Genomic DNA, 21,834 nt, shown 5'->3' on the forward strand with positions numbered 1-21,834 from the left:
CCTCCTTCTTTTTCTTTTGGACTTTCCTATGTCTCCTGTTTCCGAAGAAGAGCTATGATTGAAATATAAAAAACAACCACTCTTTCCTTCTCTGAGTGCCTCATTAATACCTTGAATGTATTATGTCCTCGCATTGTTTTTTCTTGTCTTTTTGTCTCTGTTTTTTTTTTAATTAATTAATTATACATTTATAGTCCCCTTCATACTTTCTTCCTCTTTTCTTTTTCTCGCTCCCCCCCTCTCTCTCACATTTCTTGGGCCTCTCTTTCTTTAACTCTTACTTTTCCTCCTCATTTATCTCCCCTGTACTTTTCCCTTTGTCTCTGATTTTTTTTGTAATCCTTCAATCCCACTGCCCCCTACCCTTCTCTCCTCCTTCCATGCGACCAGTGTCCAGCGATCCATGATCTTTCTTCTTGTCCTCACTGCTGACCGCCAACACCTCTTGTGTCCATCTCCTATGTTCCTGCCTTTAGGCTTTCACTTCATACACACCATCTCAATTTGATTCGTTCTCAGTCGAAAGACACCTGTTGTTATATTCTTGTTGTTTGTATTTGTAATTGTGTACTATCATCATCATCATCATCGTTTAACGTCCGTTTTCCGCGCTAGCACGGGTTGGACGGTTCGACCGGGGTCTGGGAAGCCAGGGGCTGCACCAGGCTCCAGTCTGATCTGGCAGTGTTTCTACAGCTGGATGCCCTTCCTAATGCCAACCACTCTGTGAGTGTAGTGGGTGCTTTTTACGTGCCACCTGCACAGGTGCCAGGGGGCGTCTACCATCGGCCACAATCGGCTGGTGCTTTTAACGTGCCTTGTTTTTTGTCTTTGTTGCCATACACATTCGCTAGCTTTCTTACAAAAAAAATCTAATGCTCTTATCTTAGACTTTTTTGCAGGGCAACAAGATCGATCTGTCTCAAGTGTAACTGCCCAAAATGGTAAGGACATCTGGTATCTTGACTGAAAAAAGAAGGCCGTGAATGACCCATCTTATTTTTCCCCTGTCCTTCTAATTGTTGTTTCTCCAGTCCAATAAGTACTAGGCTTTTTTAAAGCCTAGTACTTATTCTATCGGTCTCTTTTGCTGAACCGCTAAATTACGGGGATGTAAACCCCTACTGTCAGCATCGGTTGTCAAGCGATGTTGGGGGACAAACACAGACACACAAACATATACACTCACACATACATACATATATAGATATATATACATACTACGGGCTTCTTTCAGTTTCCGTCTACCAAATCCACTCACAAAGCTTTGGTTGGCCAGAGGCTATAGTAGAAGACACTTGCCCAAGGTACCACGCAGTGGGACTGAACCCGGAACCATGTAAGTAAGCTGCTTACCACACAGCCACTCCTACGCCTATGTATATATATATATATATATACACATACCTACATACATATATATATGTGTGTGTGTGTGTTATATTTATATTCATATATATATATATATATTATATACACACATATATATACATATATATACACACATATATACACACACATATATGTGTGTGTGTATTTATATATATATATATATACAGACATATATATGGATACATATATATGCATACACTCACACACCACACAAATGATGTGTACCTAAATTTTGTATATAGTGGTTCTACGTGTGTATGTGTGTGCGTGTTGATGTGTGAGTGTGTGTGTGTGTGTGTAATTGCATCTGTATGTGTGTATGTGTGTTTGGTGGTGTGGAGTGGTTCTTGGCATGCCAAACGGAGGCTGTTTGCCGCAGTCTCCCTTGCTCCACTCTCAATATCACGAACTACCTCCGTCGCCGTCGCCAAAACCACCACCACCACTACCACCACCAAGACATGTCCCACATCCTCTTCCACACCTACCAATCTATTATAGTTCAGTGTATGACTCCAGTGGAATTATCACTATTATCACCGCTTAGTAACATTAGTACTGGCTAAATCTACTTCATACTTCCGTCTGCTAAGTGAGCCTCAGTGTGACTGGTTGATGTTCGACATGCTAGAAATAGCAGCCAATTCTCCCTCAAATTAAACCCGGCGTTTTATTTTCTTTCTTTCTTTGTTTCTTTTTTTTTTACAGGATGGGCATGGTTAGAATGTTCCTGATCGTTTGGTACTCAGTGACGCTAACCGTCTGCTAAATAACGTCTGGGGCCATCACACACACACACACACACACACATACATCACACACGACAAACGTCGAAGTGGTCACTACTACGACTGCTACTATTACTACTACTATTACTACCACCACCACCACCACCACCACCATCATCATCATCATCATTAATTTCCACCAACGAAATCTTGCCTGTAATGACTCCTGACCTTCGAGAAACAGCAGCCAAATCTCTTCTCGTTACGTCTTATTGGTTCGAAATAAGAAGGACAAGGACAAGGACATGTACAAAAAGACGGGATGGTCACGAGTGGGTTTCTTGACATCACTGCTGACCTAAGCAACACCATCGCAACTACCGGTATCACCACCACCATCATCATTACAACGACCATCGAACTACCACCACCACCAACAACAACAACATAAACAGCTACTGCTACTACTACTACTACTATTACTACTACTACTACTACTACTACTACTACTACTACTACTACTACTACTACTATTACTACTACTACTACTACTATTACTACTATTACTACTTCTACTATTACTATTACTACTTCTACTATTACTATTACTACTACTATTACTACTACTACTACTACTACTGACAAAAACAGCACCACTCCCTCCACCATCACCGAAACCACAGCCAGTAAACAACGACATTGGTAGCACCACCAACCAGTAGAATTCAAACCAACAACTTTACCACTACCACCACCACCGCCACCGCCACCACAACCATCATAATCATCATCATCATCATCATCATCACTAGTAAAACAATCAACATCATTATTAGCCGCCGCCGCCGCCGCCGCCACCATCATCAGTGCTATCAATACCACACCCACCATCATCATAATCACAAGCAGCAGCAGCAGCAGAAGTTTACAAAAAAAAAAAAAAAAAATCTAGGACAATATTTTTTTTTTCTGTCAAATTTCTTTGCCCGGTTTTACTTCCTTTAGAGTTTGAGCTTCTCTCCGCTGTAAGTAAAATTTCCCGTCTTTACTACAATGTTTTAAATCATGTATGTATGTATGATGTATGTATGTATGTTTGTATGTATGATGTATGTATGTATGTATATATATATATATATATATATATATATATATATATAGGAATAAAGCAACAAGAATGGCTCAATATTTCGGTACAATTTGCTTGTACCGTATATATATATATATATGTTGATGTGTGTAGCTGAGTTATTATGCCAATATTAACACACACACACAAAAACAATACACACACACACACATATATATATATGTATGTATATATATGTATGTATATATATGTATGTATGTGTGTATGTACAGAGAAAGGGGGAGAGATTTATACATACATATATGTATGCATAAAGAGATGTGTATGCATATATATGTGTGTGTATGTAGTGTGTATGTGTATATATATATATGTGTGTATGTATGTATGTATGTATGAATATATATCTGTGTATATGTAAGGTGTTTACATCGGCAATATACACATGTATATACATGATAATATACACACATACTTGTTTAAGGGTCTCTATATGTTTTTTGTATGTGTATGTGTTTTTACATGTGTGTGTGTGTATATATTACTATTGTTATCACTTTAGGTACGAACACACACACTCGCACATACACACGTGTGTGTGTGTGTGTGTGTAATACGTTTGTATTTATCTCATTCGAGTTGTGTATTGACTGATGTATATAACATTTATCCAGTCCTCTAGCCCTAATTTACGTGGTCTTTTAAGCTGCAAGAAACAGCAGCTAAATATCCTTGAAATCATTCCCTAACAATTTAGAGTGTATTGTACTTGGTTTGCCAGGATATCGGATAAAATGATGGGATGGTCACGGCCACAATATTGTTGTTATTTTTATCATGGTCCGCTCGATGAGGACTGCTGAGTATAAACAAGAATGGGCGGACAAAATACAGTTAATAATTTCTTTTATTAACCAGAGGTGGTGATGAGGGGGACATCATAAGGACAGACAACAATCTGAGTAGGGATTTACATACAGGATGGGATGAAAAAAATGAAAAGACAGGGAAATGGAAATGCGGAAAAAGTATAGATAGTATACAAAGTGTGTGATGCAGGAGAAACTTCAGCTAGGACCAATTAAGGGACCCCATAGATCCAGGATTACCCTGACCACGAAAGGTACGAGTTCTCTCATGTTCGCTAAACTACAGGCACGTACTCAAAGTAGGGCCATTCACTCTTACCATTTTTGTCACAGTCAAGATGAAAATTATCTACGCCCCGCCACCTCCAAAATAAGAAAGAAAATTCTCAATTTTAGTATCGTTCCTATTTTAGTATATATATTGCCAAAGCAAATCAATCAAACTGACCTTTGGTCAGTTTTGAACATTAAAGCAACAATGCGTTTAAAGCATTTAATCCGAAATTTCAGGATTAAATGTAAAATTAACTTAACGTCAGAATTAATTTAGTGTAAAGCATGACCTAAGGGAGGGATTTGCCTACTTTATCTAGAAGGGCGAGCGACTGTGTAGACAGGATCTTACGTTAAGGTCGCGCATGTATGTTTGTACGTGTATGTGTGCATGTACATGCACATGTACATATATGTGTATGTACGCGCGACTGTGTCTGTATATATGTACCTATATGTTTGTATGTTATACAATTGTGTACGTAGGTGTGTTTGTATGTATGTATGAATGTCTCTTCTATTTTTTAATTACTATAAAACTTCCACTGAGGAGGGAGCCGGTTTCCAACAAAGATACAAGGTTCCATCTTTGGGATGTAGTTAAAAGACAAATTCACATTTGGAACTGTTCCACCCACAGATTGCACTTCTCTACGAATTAGTTGGTCGATTTCTCTTTCTGAAAATCCCAGTTTATCCAGATTCACCTTTAAGCATTTACTAACAAAACCTAATGCTCCAATTATTATTGGTATGAATATGAATTCATAGTCTGGATATAGAAGCTGGAGGTGTCTATCATACATTCATATTGTTGTCCATAGATATCCTCATTTTCTTTGATTTCAAAGAGATATTTATATCTGCAGGGCAGCTGACCTCTATGATGGTACATACCTTTGCCCCTCTGTCCCAAACAACAATATCCGGACTGTTATGTTTACATTTGACAGAGGTTTTGATGGGAATATTCAACCAGTATTCATTGAGTTGGTGTCTATGAATGTATTCCATAACAGAGGGATTTTCTAAGTTTATTTCATGACAGTCTTTTTTGCGGATGTCATGTAAATTGTTTTAGTTACAACATCCTGTCGCATAGGAAGGTAGTACCGTGACGACATTTTAGGACAGCTGCTAATCACATGCGTGATGTCTTCCACAGAAACATGACATAGCCTACACATGCGGTTGCACCTTCGTATTACAGGAGCGTCACTGTCTCTCTTGTTCACCAAGTACTTTGTGGTTCCTGTACCTGGATTGCAAACGCATAGCCTTCAAAGTGTGATATGACGTAGTGATCTTAAGTCCAAGGGAGGCAGCGCTTCGTGTCAATTCTACTGTCTTCAATTTTTTTTTATTGTATGCTGAGTGCTTTCCATCCAGGTCTTTACTGAGGTTAAGAGAGTGTTTCTTGAGGTGTGAGTTCGAGTCTCATGCGTACGAAAAACCCACTTTTCCCGTCGAGGGCGTATATACCCCAATACACACACACACACCAATTCCTCCTTTATCTCCTAACTTTAATCACCACTTTTCACTTGATATGGCCCACACCCATTATAATAATTTTTTTTATGGACTGACAAATTTTTTTGCCTTCACAGTGTTTACCATTTTACAAAATTTAGAAAATTGGACAAAACAGAACACAATTGAAAAGCTTAAAAATAAAAAAAGAGAAAAATAGAAGAAATACCAAAGCAATTCACCGCCTTGGATTGAAAAGTTGGGGGCACTGGAAAACCTCTCTAATGGCTATTGAGGCATGCCAGTATACTAACAGTGTTGCTGCAGGTGATGGCGAGGCTGACACGCTGGAACAGTCAAGCGCCCTCATGAGCCTCACCAGTTACCTCTGCAAGGCGAGTTGCCAGTGAGGACAGGAATCTCGCAGTTAGTGGTCCGACCGCACCAAACATCTCAAACGCCACAGGATGGAAAAATGTAGTTAGCCGATAGATCGCAATATTTCAGTATTTTGTTCCGCTCAGCTGCAGAAGCTGTGGATCTCTCCCTGACCGCAGCATCCAGGATGAGAGAAGAAGCAAAGGAGTCGCTAACTGTGACATCCCAGACAAGACATCAGGGGCGCAGGGTGTTTGCAAATAAGGAAGAATTTATTTCAATAATTCTCCCCTCTCTCTCTTTCGGAGAGGCACTGAGCAGCTATACGCACACATACACACACGGCAGTAACTTCCACCTACCGAATTCAATCACAAAGCTTCGGTCGGCTCGGGGCTATAGTGGAAGACACCTACCCAAAGTGCCATGCAGTGGGACTGAACCCGAAACCATGTAGCTAGGAAGCAAGCTCCCTAACCACACAGCCATGCCCATTAAGTTGATTGGTATTTACAAACATGAATTGACATTTGTTGCAGGTTTTAATCTAAACCCCTTTAAAGCTGGGATGTTTGTGTCATTGAACCAATCACCCACGGCTTCATGCAAGTTAGTGGAAGCAGGAACAATTACACATCCATTTATCCATCACATATCTGTTCACAGCAGAAAGGAATCTGTTCTAAATTTGAGAGAAGAAGAATTACGTACATTATTTACATTTGATGGATATTTGTCCTCATCTTGTTTGTTGTTAACACAACATTATGGCTGATATACTCTCCAGCCTTCATCGAGTGTCTTGGGAAAATTTCAAACCTAGGTTCTCATATGCCCACAGGCTACTAACCCCAAGAACAAAGGCTACTAGCACCAAGTTCCAAGTTCGATTCCAGGCAGTGACCTGAATAATATTGGTATTAATAATAATAATAATAATAATAATAATGCCCTGATGCAGTACCAGACAGTGGATCCCATGGCTTCTGATCTTAACTGAATGGAATTGTTATCATGTACATTGTTTTGTTGAGGTATAAAATATGGGCTACAGCAAATATTCTGCTCAATACCACAGATTTGCTTGTCAGTTGTTTGACCTTAACCAGTTGAGCATGTCCCTCAGTAGCTGACGATATGTGCATCTCTGATCACCAGCAGAAGTAGAGAGGGAGCATCATAGCCATGTGTTGAGAGGAATTCTTGGAGGTTTGGATAATTCACCTTTGGAAACATGGGCAGTTCGTTCAACATCCTTAAACAATCCTTATTCAGGGACCTTTTGAGCGGGATGAGCTACTCGACCAGAAGAAAATTCTAACTGGGCCCCAACTGCAAGGTCATGCGCTGTTTAACTTGACATGAGATCACCATGTTGTGCACATATGGTTGTGATGCATGTGCCTGGTGTACCCTTTTCAGACGGGTTGTTATGATGGGTATACTGGGCTTCGTATATTTTACCCCAGTGTCACTTTGATGGCATGCACTGCTCTCTCACTCAATAATGATGATGATAATAATAATAACAACAACAACATTGGAAAAATACCTTAGGAATAAGAACCCAGGTTTGAAATTTACCCAAGACACCTAATGAAGGCTGGAGGGTATATCAGCTGAAATGTGTTAACAACGAACAAGATGAGGACAAATATCTGTCAAATGTAAATAATGTGGAAAGGAATCTGTCCATCCATTTATTTATTGTTGTTATTGTTTATCACTGCAGTAACGCAGAGCATAAATACAGACCCTTGTTTTTCTTTTTAAGTGATGTCTCATCAGGCTCACAATCATGAGGTAGTGAGTTCAATTTACGTTGCTCCAGTTCATTTAGCTGTAGTTGTGAAGTCACTGGGGCCTTTCCCTTGGGTAACATCAGTGATGTGGAGAAGGGAAGCTGGTATGCATATATATATATATATATATATATAATAATAATAATAATAATATTAGGGAGTAAATCCAAATTTACAGGGAATATTTTATATATTTTGTATATTATATTAATTTTATTTCTATGTTTTGGTTTATGTTTTTCACTGTTTGATTTGCCTAATAGTGGTTTTATCTCTAATTTAATATATATATATATATATATATATATATATATATATATATATATACTTATATATATAATATATATATATATATATCATCATCATCATCATTTTTACATTAATTTTCCATACTGGCATGAGTTGAATGGTTTGACTGGAGCTGATAGTGCCAGGGGCCATTCCAGGCCATATTGTCTCTTTTGGTAGGATTTCTATGGCTGAATGCTCTTCTTAATGCCAAACACTTTACAGAGTGTTCAGGTGCATTATATGTGGCACCAGTACTTGATGGGCAAATTGTCGCCATTTTATATTTTTAATTTCACCCATGCGCACTGTTTCTGTTAGAGTTTGTCGCCTACACAGTTTGGTAGGGTCAGCTGGGCACCATCTGTGAGAAAAAGCAGCACCATGACACAATGCATTCTTTGGAAACAACATGCTGTAATGCTTCACATTCATGGCAGAATCTTTAATGCAAACACTTCAGAGTGTTTGAGTGTCAATATGAGGACAGTGCAATTTGGGGACATGCACTGAAAATGATAAAAATCAAACATCCAGTCAACATCATGGTGTTTGGAGTGATCACTAGGGATGGCAACGTTATGCTTCCAGTCATCTTCCCACATAGCCTCAGATTCAACACAGAGGCCTACATCGAGTGCCTGGAGGATGTAGTGCTGCCCTGGGTCAAGAGGGTGGCTGCTGGAAGACTCTATGTCTAGCAACAGGACTCCCTACCATGCCACAGACGCAGGAGAACCCAGTCATGGCTGTCAGACAATTTCTGTGACCACATCACCCCTAACTCCTGGCCACCTAACTCCCCAGACTACAACCCCCTTGATTATTATGTGTGGGGCAGAGTTGAGCGAGAGACCAACAAAATTCCTTGTAACACCAAAGATGAGCTGAAGGCAAAGATTATGGCAGCATTCACCAACTTAAACAAGGAGACCATCCAGAAGAGTTGCAGGCGATTCCGAAGTCGTCTGGCAGCCGTAGTTGAAGCCAATGGTAATTTTATTGAATAAATTTACTGTTTAGTATTTCAAGATATTTTCATGTAACTTTGGTAAATATATCTGTTAAACTGAGATGTCAGTGTTATTTTAATTTAGACGACAGTTTATTCACCGCATCCAGTATATACACACACACACACACTTATATACACTCACACACATACATGCACACACACATCTATAAATATATATATATATATACACATACATATATATATATATATATATATATATATATATATATTTCTGCACACCCCCCCACATAAAAAGCACCATCCGAACGTGGCCGATGCCAGACCCCTCTGGCACCTGTGCAGGTGGCACGTAAAAAACACCCACTACACTCGCGGAGTGGTTGGCGTTAGGAAGGGCATCCAGCTGTAGAAACACTGCCAGACTAGACTGGAGCCTGGGGCAGTCCCGAGCTCCCCAGACCCCGGTCGAAACCGTCCAACCCGTGCTAGCGCGGAAAACGGACGTTAAACGATGATGATGATGATGATGATGATATACACACACACATTAGTATATACATGCATATCCACATTTGCAGATACACGCGCACACAGTCATGCATACACACATATTAAACACACCAATAGGAAAAACCAAAGCATAAGGAGTATATAATTATATAGACGTTTGTAACATATATATGGAGACATTTCAAAGGATATCAGTCATTTGAGTAAGATATATGATACGTATGCACGATGTATGTGTGTGTATGTGTGTGAATGTGGTCCATGTGTAATTGTATGACATTATAAACAGCAAAGTAGGACAGAAAAGGTTTCACTTGTGCAGTCGGTAGCTTGTGGAAGATGAAAGTGTGTGTGTGTGTTTATGTATACTTATTTTTTATCATTCTTTCTATATGCATATACATACATATACATATGTGTATGTATGTATATATTACGTGTGTATGTATGTATGTATGTATATATATGTATGTAATATATATATATATATATATATATATATATATATATGTATGTATGGTATGTATGTATGTATGATTGTATGTATGTATATGTATGTATGTATATATATGTATGTATAGTATGTATGTATATGATGTATGTATATATATATATATATATATATATTAATATATATATAATGTATGTTATGTATGTATATGTATGTATGTATATGTATGTATGTATATGTATGTATGTATATATATGTATGTATATGTATGTATGTATATGTATGTATGTATATTATATATATGTATGTATATGTATGTATGTATGTATGTATATATATATGTATGTATATATGTATGTTGTATGTATGTATATATATATGTATGTATATATATGTATGTATATGTATGTATATATATGTATATATATGTATATGTATATATGTATGCATATGTGTATATATATATATTATATGTATATATGTATGTATATATATATTATTATATATATATATATATATATATGCAGGGAAAACAACTGTAGTGGTTTTGAATAAGAAATTTCATGAATTCCATTTCCTGTCTGTAATCAATTTATATAAACTCTATGGATACTACAGAATTTCTGAAATAAATCTAGTAGCAGGAGCATCTCAACTGTATGATGACATCAGGTAGCCAGTAAATGTGGACATGCTTTACACAGCATTCTACGAGCTTTATTTTTATCCAAATATAACTTAACTATATTTGTATATATGTATATTTTGTTTAACCGTTTAGAATTTAAACCAGCCATAACCAACCCAAATATACAACCTGGTTTATGTTCAAGCTAGTCAGATCTGATTTTCACACCTACACCACAAAGACATTCTGGAAATATACAATCACATCATTAAAATCTCAAAGCCCTGAGATAATGCATGATTCATTCAAAATAATGGGAATAAATAAGTGTTGCCTTTGACGGAATAATCTGAATGCTAAAGGGTTAATGTCTTTTTTCCCATGTTAGTATAGGTTAGCCAAATACATATTACTAATGAAGTGCTGTTTTGCAGCTGGGATATCCTGTTCCTTAATAATCTTTACCTGTTTTTAAGCAAGGGTTTTTTTTTACTCCACATATTTTCAGAGGGCAGTTTTGCTGACAGAGAATATCACATGCACACACACACACACACACACACACGAAATGATCATGTTTGATATACACAAAAGGAGTAAATTGATACGCTATACTGGATATCCAGTGTAAATAACAGACACACAAGCAGGCTAGCAGAAATGTTAGACGTTTTACGTCCTGCTGCACTGATTAGCTCCAAACAAGTGCAGTCTTCTTTCTTGCACACAACATCTGACGCCTCTTCTACACAGTTTGCCTCTTAAATCCTTTACTTTTTGTCACACTTGCACACAGGCCATTTACTCCAGCAGAGCATTCTATCTTCATTTCTCTCAAGCCTTCATAAATCCTCTGTCGTCAAAGCCCACGTTGCACTGCCATCTAACATCTACACATACACAGGCTCTCTGAACTTTACCGAGCGTGTTCTTATCTTAGCAACTATACTTTCAACTCCTTCTCCCGTTGCTAACTTTGTCTCCTAGATAAAAATGCTATCTGCAACTTTTCACGACGTTATCTACTTATTATACTAGCACATTTGCAACACACAACACTATATTCTCCGTTAACCTTCATCTGATACCACTACACCAACGCTTTCCCTGGATACAACATATGGAGTTTCTACAGACACCCTTTTTACATATCAAGTAGAGCCATCTCCGAGAAGGGACTTGTGATATTTCTGTTTTCCCACTTACTAGGACTTTGGTTTCTGCTAAATTAGATCTAAAACCCTTAGATTCCAGGCCATGTTTCGACACAAAAAATATAATCTCCCGCCAGGTAAACAATTTTTTAAATCATTATTACATGTCACTGGTAATCTGTATGTTCATCATCATCATCATCATCATCATCGTTTAACGTCTGCTTTCCATGCTAGCATGGGTTGGACGGTTCAACTGGGGTTTGGGAAGCCCGAAGGCTGCACCAGGCCAGTCAGATCTGGCAGTGTTTCTACAGCTGGATGCCCTTCCTAACGCCAACCACGCCAAGTGTGTAGTGGGTGATTTTATGTGCCACCGACACAGGTGCCAGACGAGGCTGGTGAACGGCCACGCTCGGATGATGTTTTTTACGTGCCACCGGCACGGAGGCCAGTCAATGCGGTACTGGCTACGGCCACGTTCGGATGGTTTTCGTATGTGCCACCGGCACTGGTACCACAAAACTACAAATTCCAATATATTAAATAGATTCACTAATTTCCACTTCTATTTGAAATTATTTGTGGTAACTTGCTGGAGTTACAACAAGAAGTACACCTCAATCACCCGGAGCCCAATTTTTCTTGATTATCTCTTTGTGGTTATGGTTTACATTCTATTCCCACCTTATAAAGTGACTTCTAATTTCGGAAAGATATATTTCAAGCTTAAAAAGTGTAGTTTGTATCTCTTAGCTTATGATAAATTTACTACAACAGAAAACCTGAACATCATATGGGCTTTTGTTTATGCCTTACGTTAGTGGTCTGCAGACACTTTTGTATCACAGACTGGTTTCAGTCAAGACAGTTTTCCCATGGAACAGGGGATCATATGCATAACAAAACACAATAAAATGCATAATATATGATTTAATTATTACACACACACATATATATTATATTTATTTATTATATATACATTACATATATAATACACATGCAGGGCGTGGTGGATATATTATCTAAATTACGCAAAAATGAAAATAACACTAACATCTCATTTTATCAGATATATTTACCAAAATTACATAAAAATATCTTGAAATACTAAACAGTGAATTTATTCAATAAAATAGCCATTGGCTTCAATCACAGCCTCCAAACAACTTGGAGGAAATACTTTTAAGTTTTTATGCCAAGTATGCTTATTATTCTGCCAACTCACAGCCTTACATTACATATATTATATATACTCTTTTATTTGTTTCAGTCATTTGACTGTGGCCATGCTGGGGCACCGCCTTTAGTCAAACAAATCAACCCCAGGACTCAATCTTTGTAAGCCTAGTACTTATTCTATTGGTCTCTTTTGCCAAACTGCTAAGTTACGGGGATGTAAACACACCAGCTTCGGTTGTCAAGCGATGGTGGGGGGGGGGACAAGCACAAACATATACACATACACACACACACACACACACATATATATATATGTATATATATATACGACAGGCTTCTCTCAGTTTCTGTCTGCCAAATCCACTCACAAGGCTTTGGTCGGCCCAAGGCTTTGGTCGGCCCAAGGCTATAGTAGAAGACACTTGCCCAAGGTGCCATGCAGTGGGACTGAACCCGGAACCATGTGGTTGCTAAGCAAGCTACTTACCACACAGCCACTCCTGCGCCTATATTTACCTAATAACTCTTAAAAGGTTATGGAGGGTTGGTCATGGAAGAATGGATTATAAGGTTAGGGAGTATTATAAGGTTTTGCCAAACAAACTTCTTAAGGGCAACTGTTGGATCTGTGCTAGGTGAAGGTTACAAGTATTCAAACAGGATAAAGGAAATTCCAGTTTGTCCCATCAGAAAATATGCATAACTACACATATATACACTCACATAAATATATATAAATAATGCATTCATGCATATATAAATACAACCATAAATACACACACACACAAACACACATGCATTATTACACACAAGCATACGTATATATATGCACACAGACCCGCACACACACATTTTGAAGTTTTTATGTTTATATTTTTATTTTTACTATCTAGTTTGTTGTTGTTGTTGTTATTGTTGCTATTGTTGTAATTGTTGTTGTTGTTAGTTTTTTTTTTTTCCTTTTTGTGTGTCTTTTGTGCTTTTGGCCCACTTTCACTGCCCATTCAGCTCTGTGTTCTCATAGAAAGAGAGAAATAGTTTTATAATCTCTTTCAGTGATTTTACAGAAAGAGAGAGAGAGAAAGAAAGAGAGAGAGAAACCATTATCATCATCATCATTTCATCATATCCACTTTCCTTGCTGGCATGGGTTGGAAGAGTTTTACACAATCCAACAGGGCAAGGGACCACATTGCACTCCAAAGTTGCATGCTTCCTACCTCTGAATGCCCTTCCTAACAACAACCATTTTGTAAGGTGTTCTGGAATACCTTTCCTTTACTTTGTGACTAAAAAGCCCCTACATCTGAAGGGGAGAATAAGGGACAAGATGGTGACTTTAGGCAAAAAGCGTGTGTGTGTGTGTGTGTGTTACAGTCAATTTCACTTGTCATCGACTGATAGTTTTTTTTTTATCTTTAACTTGTTTCAGTATTTAGATTGTGGCCATGCTGGAGCACAGCCTTGAAGAATTTCCAGTCAAACATATCGACCCCAGTGCTTATTTTTGTTTCTTAAAACCTGGTGCTTATTCTGTCAGTCTCTTTTGCTGAACCACTAAGTTACAAGGATGTAGTTGCATTAGCACCGGTCGTCACATGGTGGATTTAGGGGACAAACACACAGATACAGACACACACGTGCACATAATACACACACACACACACATGCTCCTACACATACACACACACACATCCATATGCACACACACATCCATATGCACACACACACACACACACACACACACACACACACACACACACAACATCTTTTAGTTTCCATCTACCAAAGCCTTGTGAGAGAATTTGGTAGCCCAAAGTGCCATTCAGTGGGACTGAACCCAGAACCATGTGGTTCGGAAGTAAGCTTCTTACCACACAGCCACGTCTGCACCTATGACTACGCCTTCACACCAGCATTATGAATTCAGTGTCCTTCATTTGCAGTCTTCCTTCAGAAAATATCTGGTCATGAGGAAAATATTACCTTTCACGAAAACTGGTGAAGAGTGACGAGAGCAAGATCATCCAGCCATAGATAATCTGTCTCAAGAAAACACCTTCCAACCAATCACAAGTATAGAAATTGAATGTTAAAAAAATATGTATATATGTATGTATGCAACTATCTGTCATATATATATATATATAAAAGTGAAGTTGTGTGTCTGTCTCCCAATGATTTAGATTCCTAACTACTCCCACATTTTGCGGTGCAGTGTAACCAAAAGTGGGTATCTTATAGTCGTGATTCATATCGAGCCCTTCTGGGTATTAGCGCGCGTCTATGATGAGTCTACGATTTAAAAAAAAATACCATAATTTTTTCCCATTTTAATGCATTTTTTTGCTACTATATAAGGGAACTAACTCTCTAAAAATGTATTATTAAATCTCAGAACGTAAAAAGCTATAGTAACAGCCCCCCCCCCCGCCTTTGTGGTTAGCCATATTGAGATGGCTATTATACTTTACATCTCTAAAAAAGCTTATATAGTTATTTCCCTTACAAACCCAAGCAACGCCGGGTGATACTGCTAGTATATATATATATATATATATATATCTGTCAATCTATATATATGCATGTATATGTACATGTGTGTGTATTTATGTATAAATGTATATATTTCTTTACTACCCACAAGGGGCTAAACACAGAGGGGACAAACAAGGACAGACAAACGGATGAAGTCGATTACATCGACCCCAGTGCATAACTGGTACTTTATTTATCGACCCCAAAAGGATGAAAGGCAAAGTCGACCTCGGCGGAATTTGAACTCCGAACGTAACGGCAGACGAAATACGGCTACACATTTCGCCCGGCATGCTAACGTTTCTGCCAGCTCGCCGCCTTATGTATAAATGTATATATGCCAACCATTCTCCTTGTTTCCGACGAAGAGCTCCGCTCGAAACGTTAAACCCTCCTTCCTTTCTTTCCTGAGCGTCAATAATACTTTAATTGTTCCACGTCCTGCGTTGCTGTGTTTTTTTCTCTTTTTTTCTGTGTTTTCTTGTTTGGATTAACTTTATATATAAATATATATATATATATATATATATGTTAAGGTATGTAGAAAAATACAACATGGACAAGAACGTATAACTCTTAGAAGACGATACAATAAACACGGACAGGACATTCGAAACCCTCAGTCTTCAGTCAAGAACCGGATCATCGTAGTAATTTCGGCTGATTAATCTTGAGATTACTAGATCACGGCCAGCCCTCCAAGAAAAACTAAGCAACGAGCATTAGAAAAACTAAGCTGGGAGCGTAGATTTCCTGGAAGAAGGATCGAATGCATACGGACACCAGGACAGCAAAAGGGACGAATATAAAAAAACAAAAAAATAATGGAATACAGAACATGAAATACAGAAGCATTAACGGCGAAAACAACAACAAGTGTCTTACGACTGATAACAAGCAAACAAATTTTTTCTCTGGCGCGAGGAAAGGAGCCTTATCGGCGATGCCTATAGCGGCGGACGAAAAACAACGATGTTAACACGACGCTGGTCAGAAGCTGAAAGGCAGATTTCGGCCAGCAGTCACATGACAGAGAAGAGAGAAAAGAAAAGAAAGAGAAGCAACGGAAGAGAGAGAGAGAGGAGGGACAAACGCAACAAAGAGAGAGAAGAGAGAGAAAGAAGGAATCAGAGAGGAGAAGGGATGGGTGTCGAAGATTGACCTGTGAGTGCAGAGCGAGACAAAGAAATAGGAGGGTAGTGGAAGATTAGACCAAAGAATCAGAGGAAAGAGAATATGTGTGTGTGTGTGTGTGTGTGTATGTATGTTGGTATGTATGTATATATTCACATATATATACACATCTATGTGTATGTATTTGTATGTGTGTGTGTAAGCAAATATCTGTGTGTGTACATGCGTGCAATTATTTTCAATAAAAGGATAAAAGTATAAACTTTGCACATTAATTGTGTTCCAAATCTGTTTCGTTAAATTAAGATAAGCAACATTAAATGTATAAGTATATAATTGTGACACATAATTAATTTAAATTAAGTTGATTTAAAAGTTATTTGAAACTAGTAATTGTTTTCTAATTAACATGACAGACATTTGGCAAGAACACAGTATAATATAAATTTATGAATGGAAGAGGAGATGAGTCACGTTACCACCTTCATTAGCTCAGATAACGAAGGTCATTATGTGGCTTCTGTTCTCTTGTCATGCATTAAGTAATATATATTGTGAAGAAGGCGTTGCACTGGCAGAAACGTTAGCACACTGGGTGTAATGCTTAGCGATATTTTGTCTGTCTGAGTTCAAATTCCACTGAGGTCGACTTTGCCTTTCATCGTTTCGGGGTTGATAAATTAAGTACCCGTTGCATACTGGATTCGATCTAATTGACTGGCCCCCTCCCCAAAAATTTCGGGCCTTGTGCCTAGAGTAGAAAAGAATGTATATTGTGAAGGCACATAGCTTAGTGGTTAGTATATTTGGCTTATGATGTTCTCAGAGCATCCACCCCTGTTACTGACTTGGTTACCTAGGTAACAGAAGCTATCAACTACTAAGTTTTTTCCCCCTGATATGTGATGGAATCTGTTTTCTGTACATCTTCAGTGTTTATTGTCCCTGTGCATTTGCCACACACAAAAACTGTCTTCCCAGTTATTCTTCATTTGATATTGCTGCACCACTTATGTGTTCATAGCTTACACCGGGTATATCGTATGGAGTTTCTACCCATGCCTTTTCTATAGATTGAGCAGGGCCATCTCCCTGAAGTGGTTTGTGATTTGACAGCCCTCCTACTTACTAAGACTTTGGTTTTTGCTAGGTTAACCCTAAGGCCCTTCAATTCTAGACCTTGCTTCCACACCCTAAACTTCCTCTCTAATTCTGGCAGTGACTCAGCTATTAGAGTAAGGTCATATATACATATATATATATATATATATATATTATATATATATAATATATATATATAAAGACCATCACTTCTGCTATCATAGCGCTGCTGAATATTTCCTACAACATTAACAAACACAAAGATCACTCACATAAACACATATAAACAGTTAATACCACACACACACACACACACACACACACACTCATACACTTGCACATACCCATACATACACACAGATTTCTCCTTCTCTTATACTCGCCTGTCTTAGAAAGAACTTTTTCTTTGTCCATTCCCTTCTGGTCATTTCAAATTGTAACTACATGTGGATTGTTGGCAATTGTTTTCCTCCATTTCCCTTTTCTCTTGGACTTTCCTTTGTCTCCTGTTTCTCAAAACATTAAACAATCGTTCTTTCCTTCCTTGAGCATCCTTTAACATTTTGCAACTTTGCATGGACCATGTCCTCGCATTGTTGTTTTCTTCTGTGACCGCGTGTGTACCATTGGCAATTTTTTTTTTTTCCTCCTTCCCTTCTCTGGATCTTTCCTTTTCCTATGTTTCTGATGAAGAGCTCCACTCGAAACATAAAACCCTCCTTCTTCCCTTCCTTCCTGAGCATCCAATAATTCTATATTTGTTCCACATCCTTGCGTTGTTGTGTTTTCTCTTTGTGTTTTCATGTTTGGATTAACTTTATATATATATATATATATGTTGACCTCGTGAAGACCACTTGCATTTTTTTTCCCTCTGTCCTCCCACCTCGGGATCTTTCTTTCTCCTATGTTTCTGACGAAGAGCTCCGCTCGAAATGTCATACCCTCCTTCTTCCCTTTTTTCCTGAGCGCCTAATAATACTTTAATTGTTCCACCTCCTCACGTTGTTGTCTTTTTTATTTTCTTGTTTGGATTAACTTTATATATATATATATATAGGTGGCTTTATTGAATAACATTATAGAAAAGAAGGTTTATTTTTATCCTCAAAGCATTTTTTGATAAATAATATTATTATCCGTTATTATATATCTGCTTTTTTATAAACAAAAATCTCTCCTCAAATATCTTACACACCCTGTATATAAAGGCAGTTCCACAAACTGATAATGACTAGAACTCTCCCAAGATCACCTCACCCTGAAACTGTGGGCACTCGAGATCCTTCTACATGCATTCATTTACCCCCCACCAAGATAAAGAAACATCATCATCATCATCATCATTTAGCGTCCGTTTTCCATGCTAGCATGAGTTGGACGGTTCAACTGGGGTCTGTGAAGCCGGAAGGCTTCATCAGGCCCAGTCAGATCTGGCAGTGTTTCTACGGCTGGATGCCCTTCCTAACGCCAACCACTCCGTGAGTGTAGTGGGTGCTTTTTACGTGCCACCCGCACAGGTGCCAGACAGAGCTGGCACACATATATATATGTGTTTTATCCCCAACAAACATGACCCTTACAAGAGAAGAGTCCTACACAGTTGCTTGACCTCTTAGGAAATAGCAACCAAATCTCTCTTTATTCACACTCCACTGTCTTAGAAAAGTAGGGCGCACATCCAATGTAACTCATTGATTATGGAACTTAACATACTGAATAAGGCACTAAAATTGTCATGACACACCATCAGCTTTTAAGAAGAGGACGAGCTGGCAGAATCTGTAGAGCATCAGAAAATATTGCAAAATTTCTTCGGTCTCTTTATATTGAGAGTTCTAATCCTGCAGAAGTCAACCTCACCTTTTATCTCTTTGGAGTTGATAAAATAAAGTATAAGTCAAGTACTGGGGTTGATAGTGTCAGCTGACTCTAATCCCTTGATCCTTTAAGCATTTAAACTGGCTGTCAATTTACCTAGACCTGGCTTCTCACACCAACCCTTGAAATTTCGAAGGTATGAGATAATGTATGACTAATTCAAAATATTGTGAATAAATTTGCATTACATTCAACAGAGTAATCTGAATGCTAAAGGATTAAAACTGCTAGCCTTGTGCCAATTTTAGAAGAAGTTATTATTATTATTATTATTATTATTATTATTATTATTATTAAGTCCACATAAAAAGCACTACTGCTGGTGCCACATAAAAAGTATTGGTAATAGTGTTACATATAAGCACTGGTGACGGTGCTGTGTAAAAAGCACTGGTGATGGTGCCATGTAAAAAGCCCCCAGTACACTTTGTAAAATGGTTGGCATTAATTAGGAAGGGTATCCAGCTGTAGAAACTATGCCAAAATAGGCTATGGAACGTAGTGCAACCCCTGTCTTTGCCAGTTCCTGTCAAGCCGTCCAACCCATGCCCAGCATTGAAAACAGGTATTGAATGTTGATGATGATAATTAGAAAAATCATTAGTGCTTCAGAAAAAATATCTTGTATTATTGCAACCTTTTACATTCTGAGTTCAAATACCACCAAAATCAAAAACGACAATGACTGTTATAAGCCAAGGGAGCCTGTATATGGTCACTCAACATGCTAGAAGCAGCAACCAAATATCTTCCTCTAATTGTGCTCTAACTGAAGAATGTTGCCCTAGATTACCCTGTATCTAAAAATAAAAAAATGTTGAGATGGTCATAACTGGAATGCCTTTAATCTTAGGACTGCCAAAGGAGAACTGACTTAGAGAGAAATGAAAAACAGCCAACAATCACTGTCATTTCTAAACACATACACACTCTCTCTGTCTGTCTGTTTCTCTCTCTCTCTCTCTCTCTCCCTCTCTCTCTCTCCCTCTCTCTCTCAGTTGCCATACCACACTCTGCTCATATCCTAATTAGAAGCCACAATCAACACATCCTGCCAGGCCTTCAAACACTCCATAAAGAGAACATCTGAAATCCGAGACACAAACATTACCAAATTAAATATAGAGTAAACACACATGCAGAGTCTAAACACTTGAACTCATCACTCTAAAATCCCTGTTAATACTTCGTGCTGACCACTCATATTCCACATGGTACTGCTGCTGCTGCCAACAGCAAAAGCAGCATCACAAAGGCTTTGCTTCGTTGTCCGCAGCCATAATTAAAATCGTCCCAATTATAAAGCGATGCAAACGGCTTTGCCTTCACCGGACAACTAGACATAACTTGCAAATTGAAGGCTGCAGATCTGTATGGAGGCATGGGATCCACTGGTTGGAGTGTTGGTCTCATCACTGAGTTATGAGTTCAATTCCTGGATCAGGTGGTGGTGTTGTGTCCTTGGTCAAAATATTTCATTTCACACTGCGCCCGTTCATCCAGCTGCAAACACTGGGACATCTCTCTCTCTTTCTCTCTCTCTCTCCCTTCCTCCCCCTCTCCTCTTTTTCTCCCTCCTCTTTCTCCCCTTTTCTCTCTCTCTCTTCCTCCCCTCTCTTTCTCTCTCACCTCCTTCTCTCTCCCCTCTCCTCTCTCCCCTCTCCTCTTCCCTCTCTTCATTCTCTCTCTCCCCATTTTCTCTCTCTCTCCCTATTCTCTCTCTCTTTCTCTCTCTCTCTATCTCTCTCCCCATTCTCTCTGTTTCTCTCTCTCTCTTTCTCTCTCCCTATTCTCTCTCTCTCTCGCTCTCTCTATCTATCTCTCTCCCCATTCTCTCTCTCTCTCTTTCTCTCTAGCTCTCTCCCCATTCTCTCTCTCTCTATCTCTCTCTCTTTTTCTCTCTCTCTTCTCAGATGTCACATCCTTGAGGTCATATTTAAAACAACTAACAAAATCTCAGTACAAGCTATCATGTGATTCCCCCCT

At 38.5% G+C, this 21,834-nt stretch overlaps 1 protein-coding gene across 4 annotated transcripts in view; it reads left to right on the forward strand.

Annotated features, from left to right (window-relative positions):
• Positions 1 to 4,248: 4,248 nt before the first annotated feature.
• LOC115219062 (B-cell linker protein) overlaps positions 4,249 to 21,834 on the forward strand; it is an 84,568-nt gene continuing 66,982 nt past the window's right edge. For 3 of the 4 annotated variants that reach the window (XM_029789115.2, XM_029789121.2, XM_029789123.2), the window contains exon 1: positions 4,249 to 4,333. In XM_029789115.2, the coding sequence (XP_029644975.1) occupies positions 4,264 to 4,333 (70 nt within the window). In that variant the 5' untranslated portion in view covers positions 4,249 to 4,263. Of the gene's footprint in view, positions 4,334 to 11,905; positions 12,150 to 21,834 lie in introns of those variants that run through there. The other variant, XM_036509137.1, reaches the window with a different exon arrangement.

This window comes from Octopus sinensis, linkage group LG14, assembly GCF_006345805.1.
Source record: "Octopus sinensis linkage group LG14, ASM634580v1, whole genome shotgun sequence".
Taxonomy (NCBI): Eukaryota; Metazoa; Mollusca; class Cephalopoda; order Octopoda; family Octopodidae; genus Octopus; species Octopus sinensis.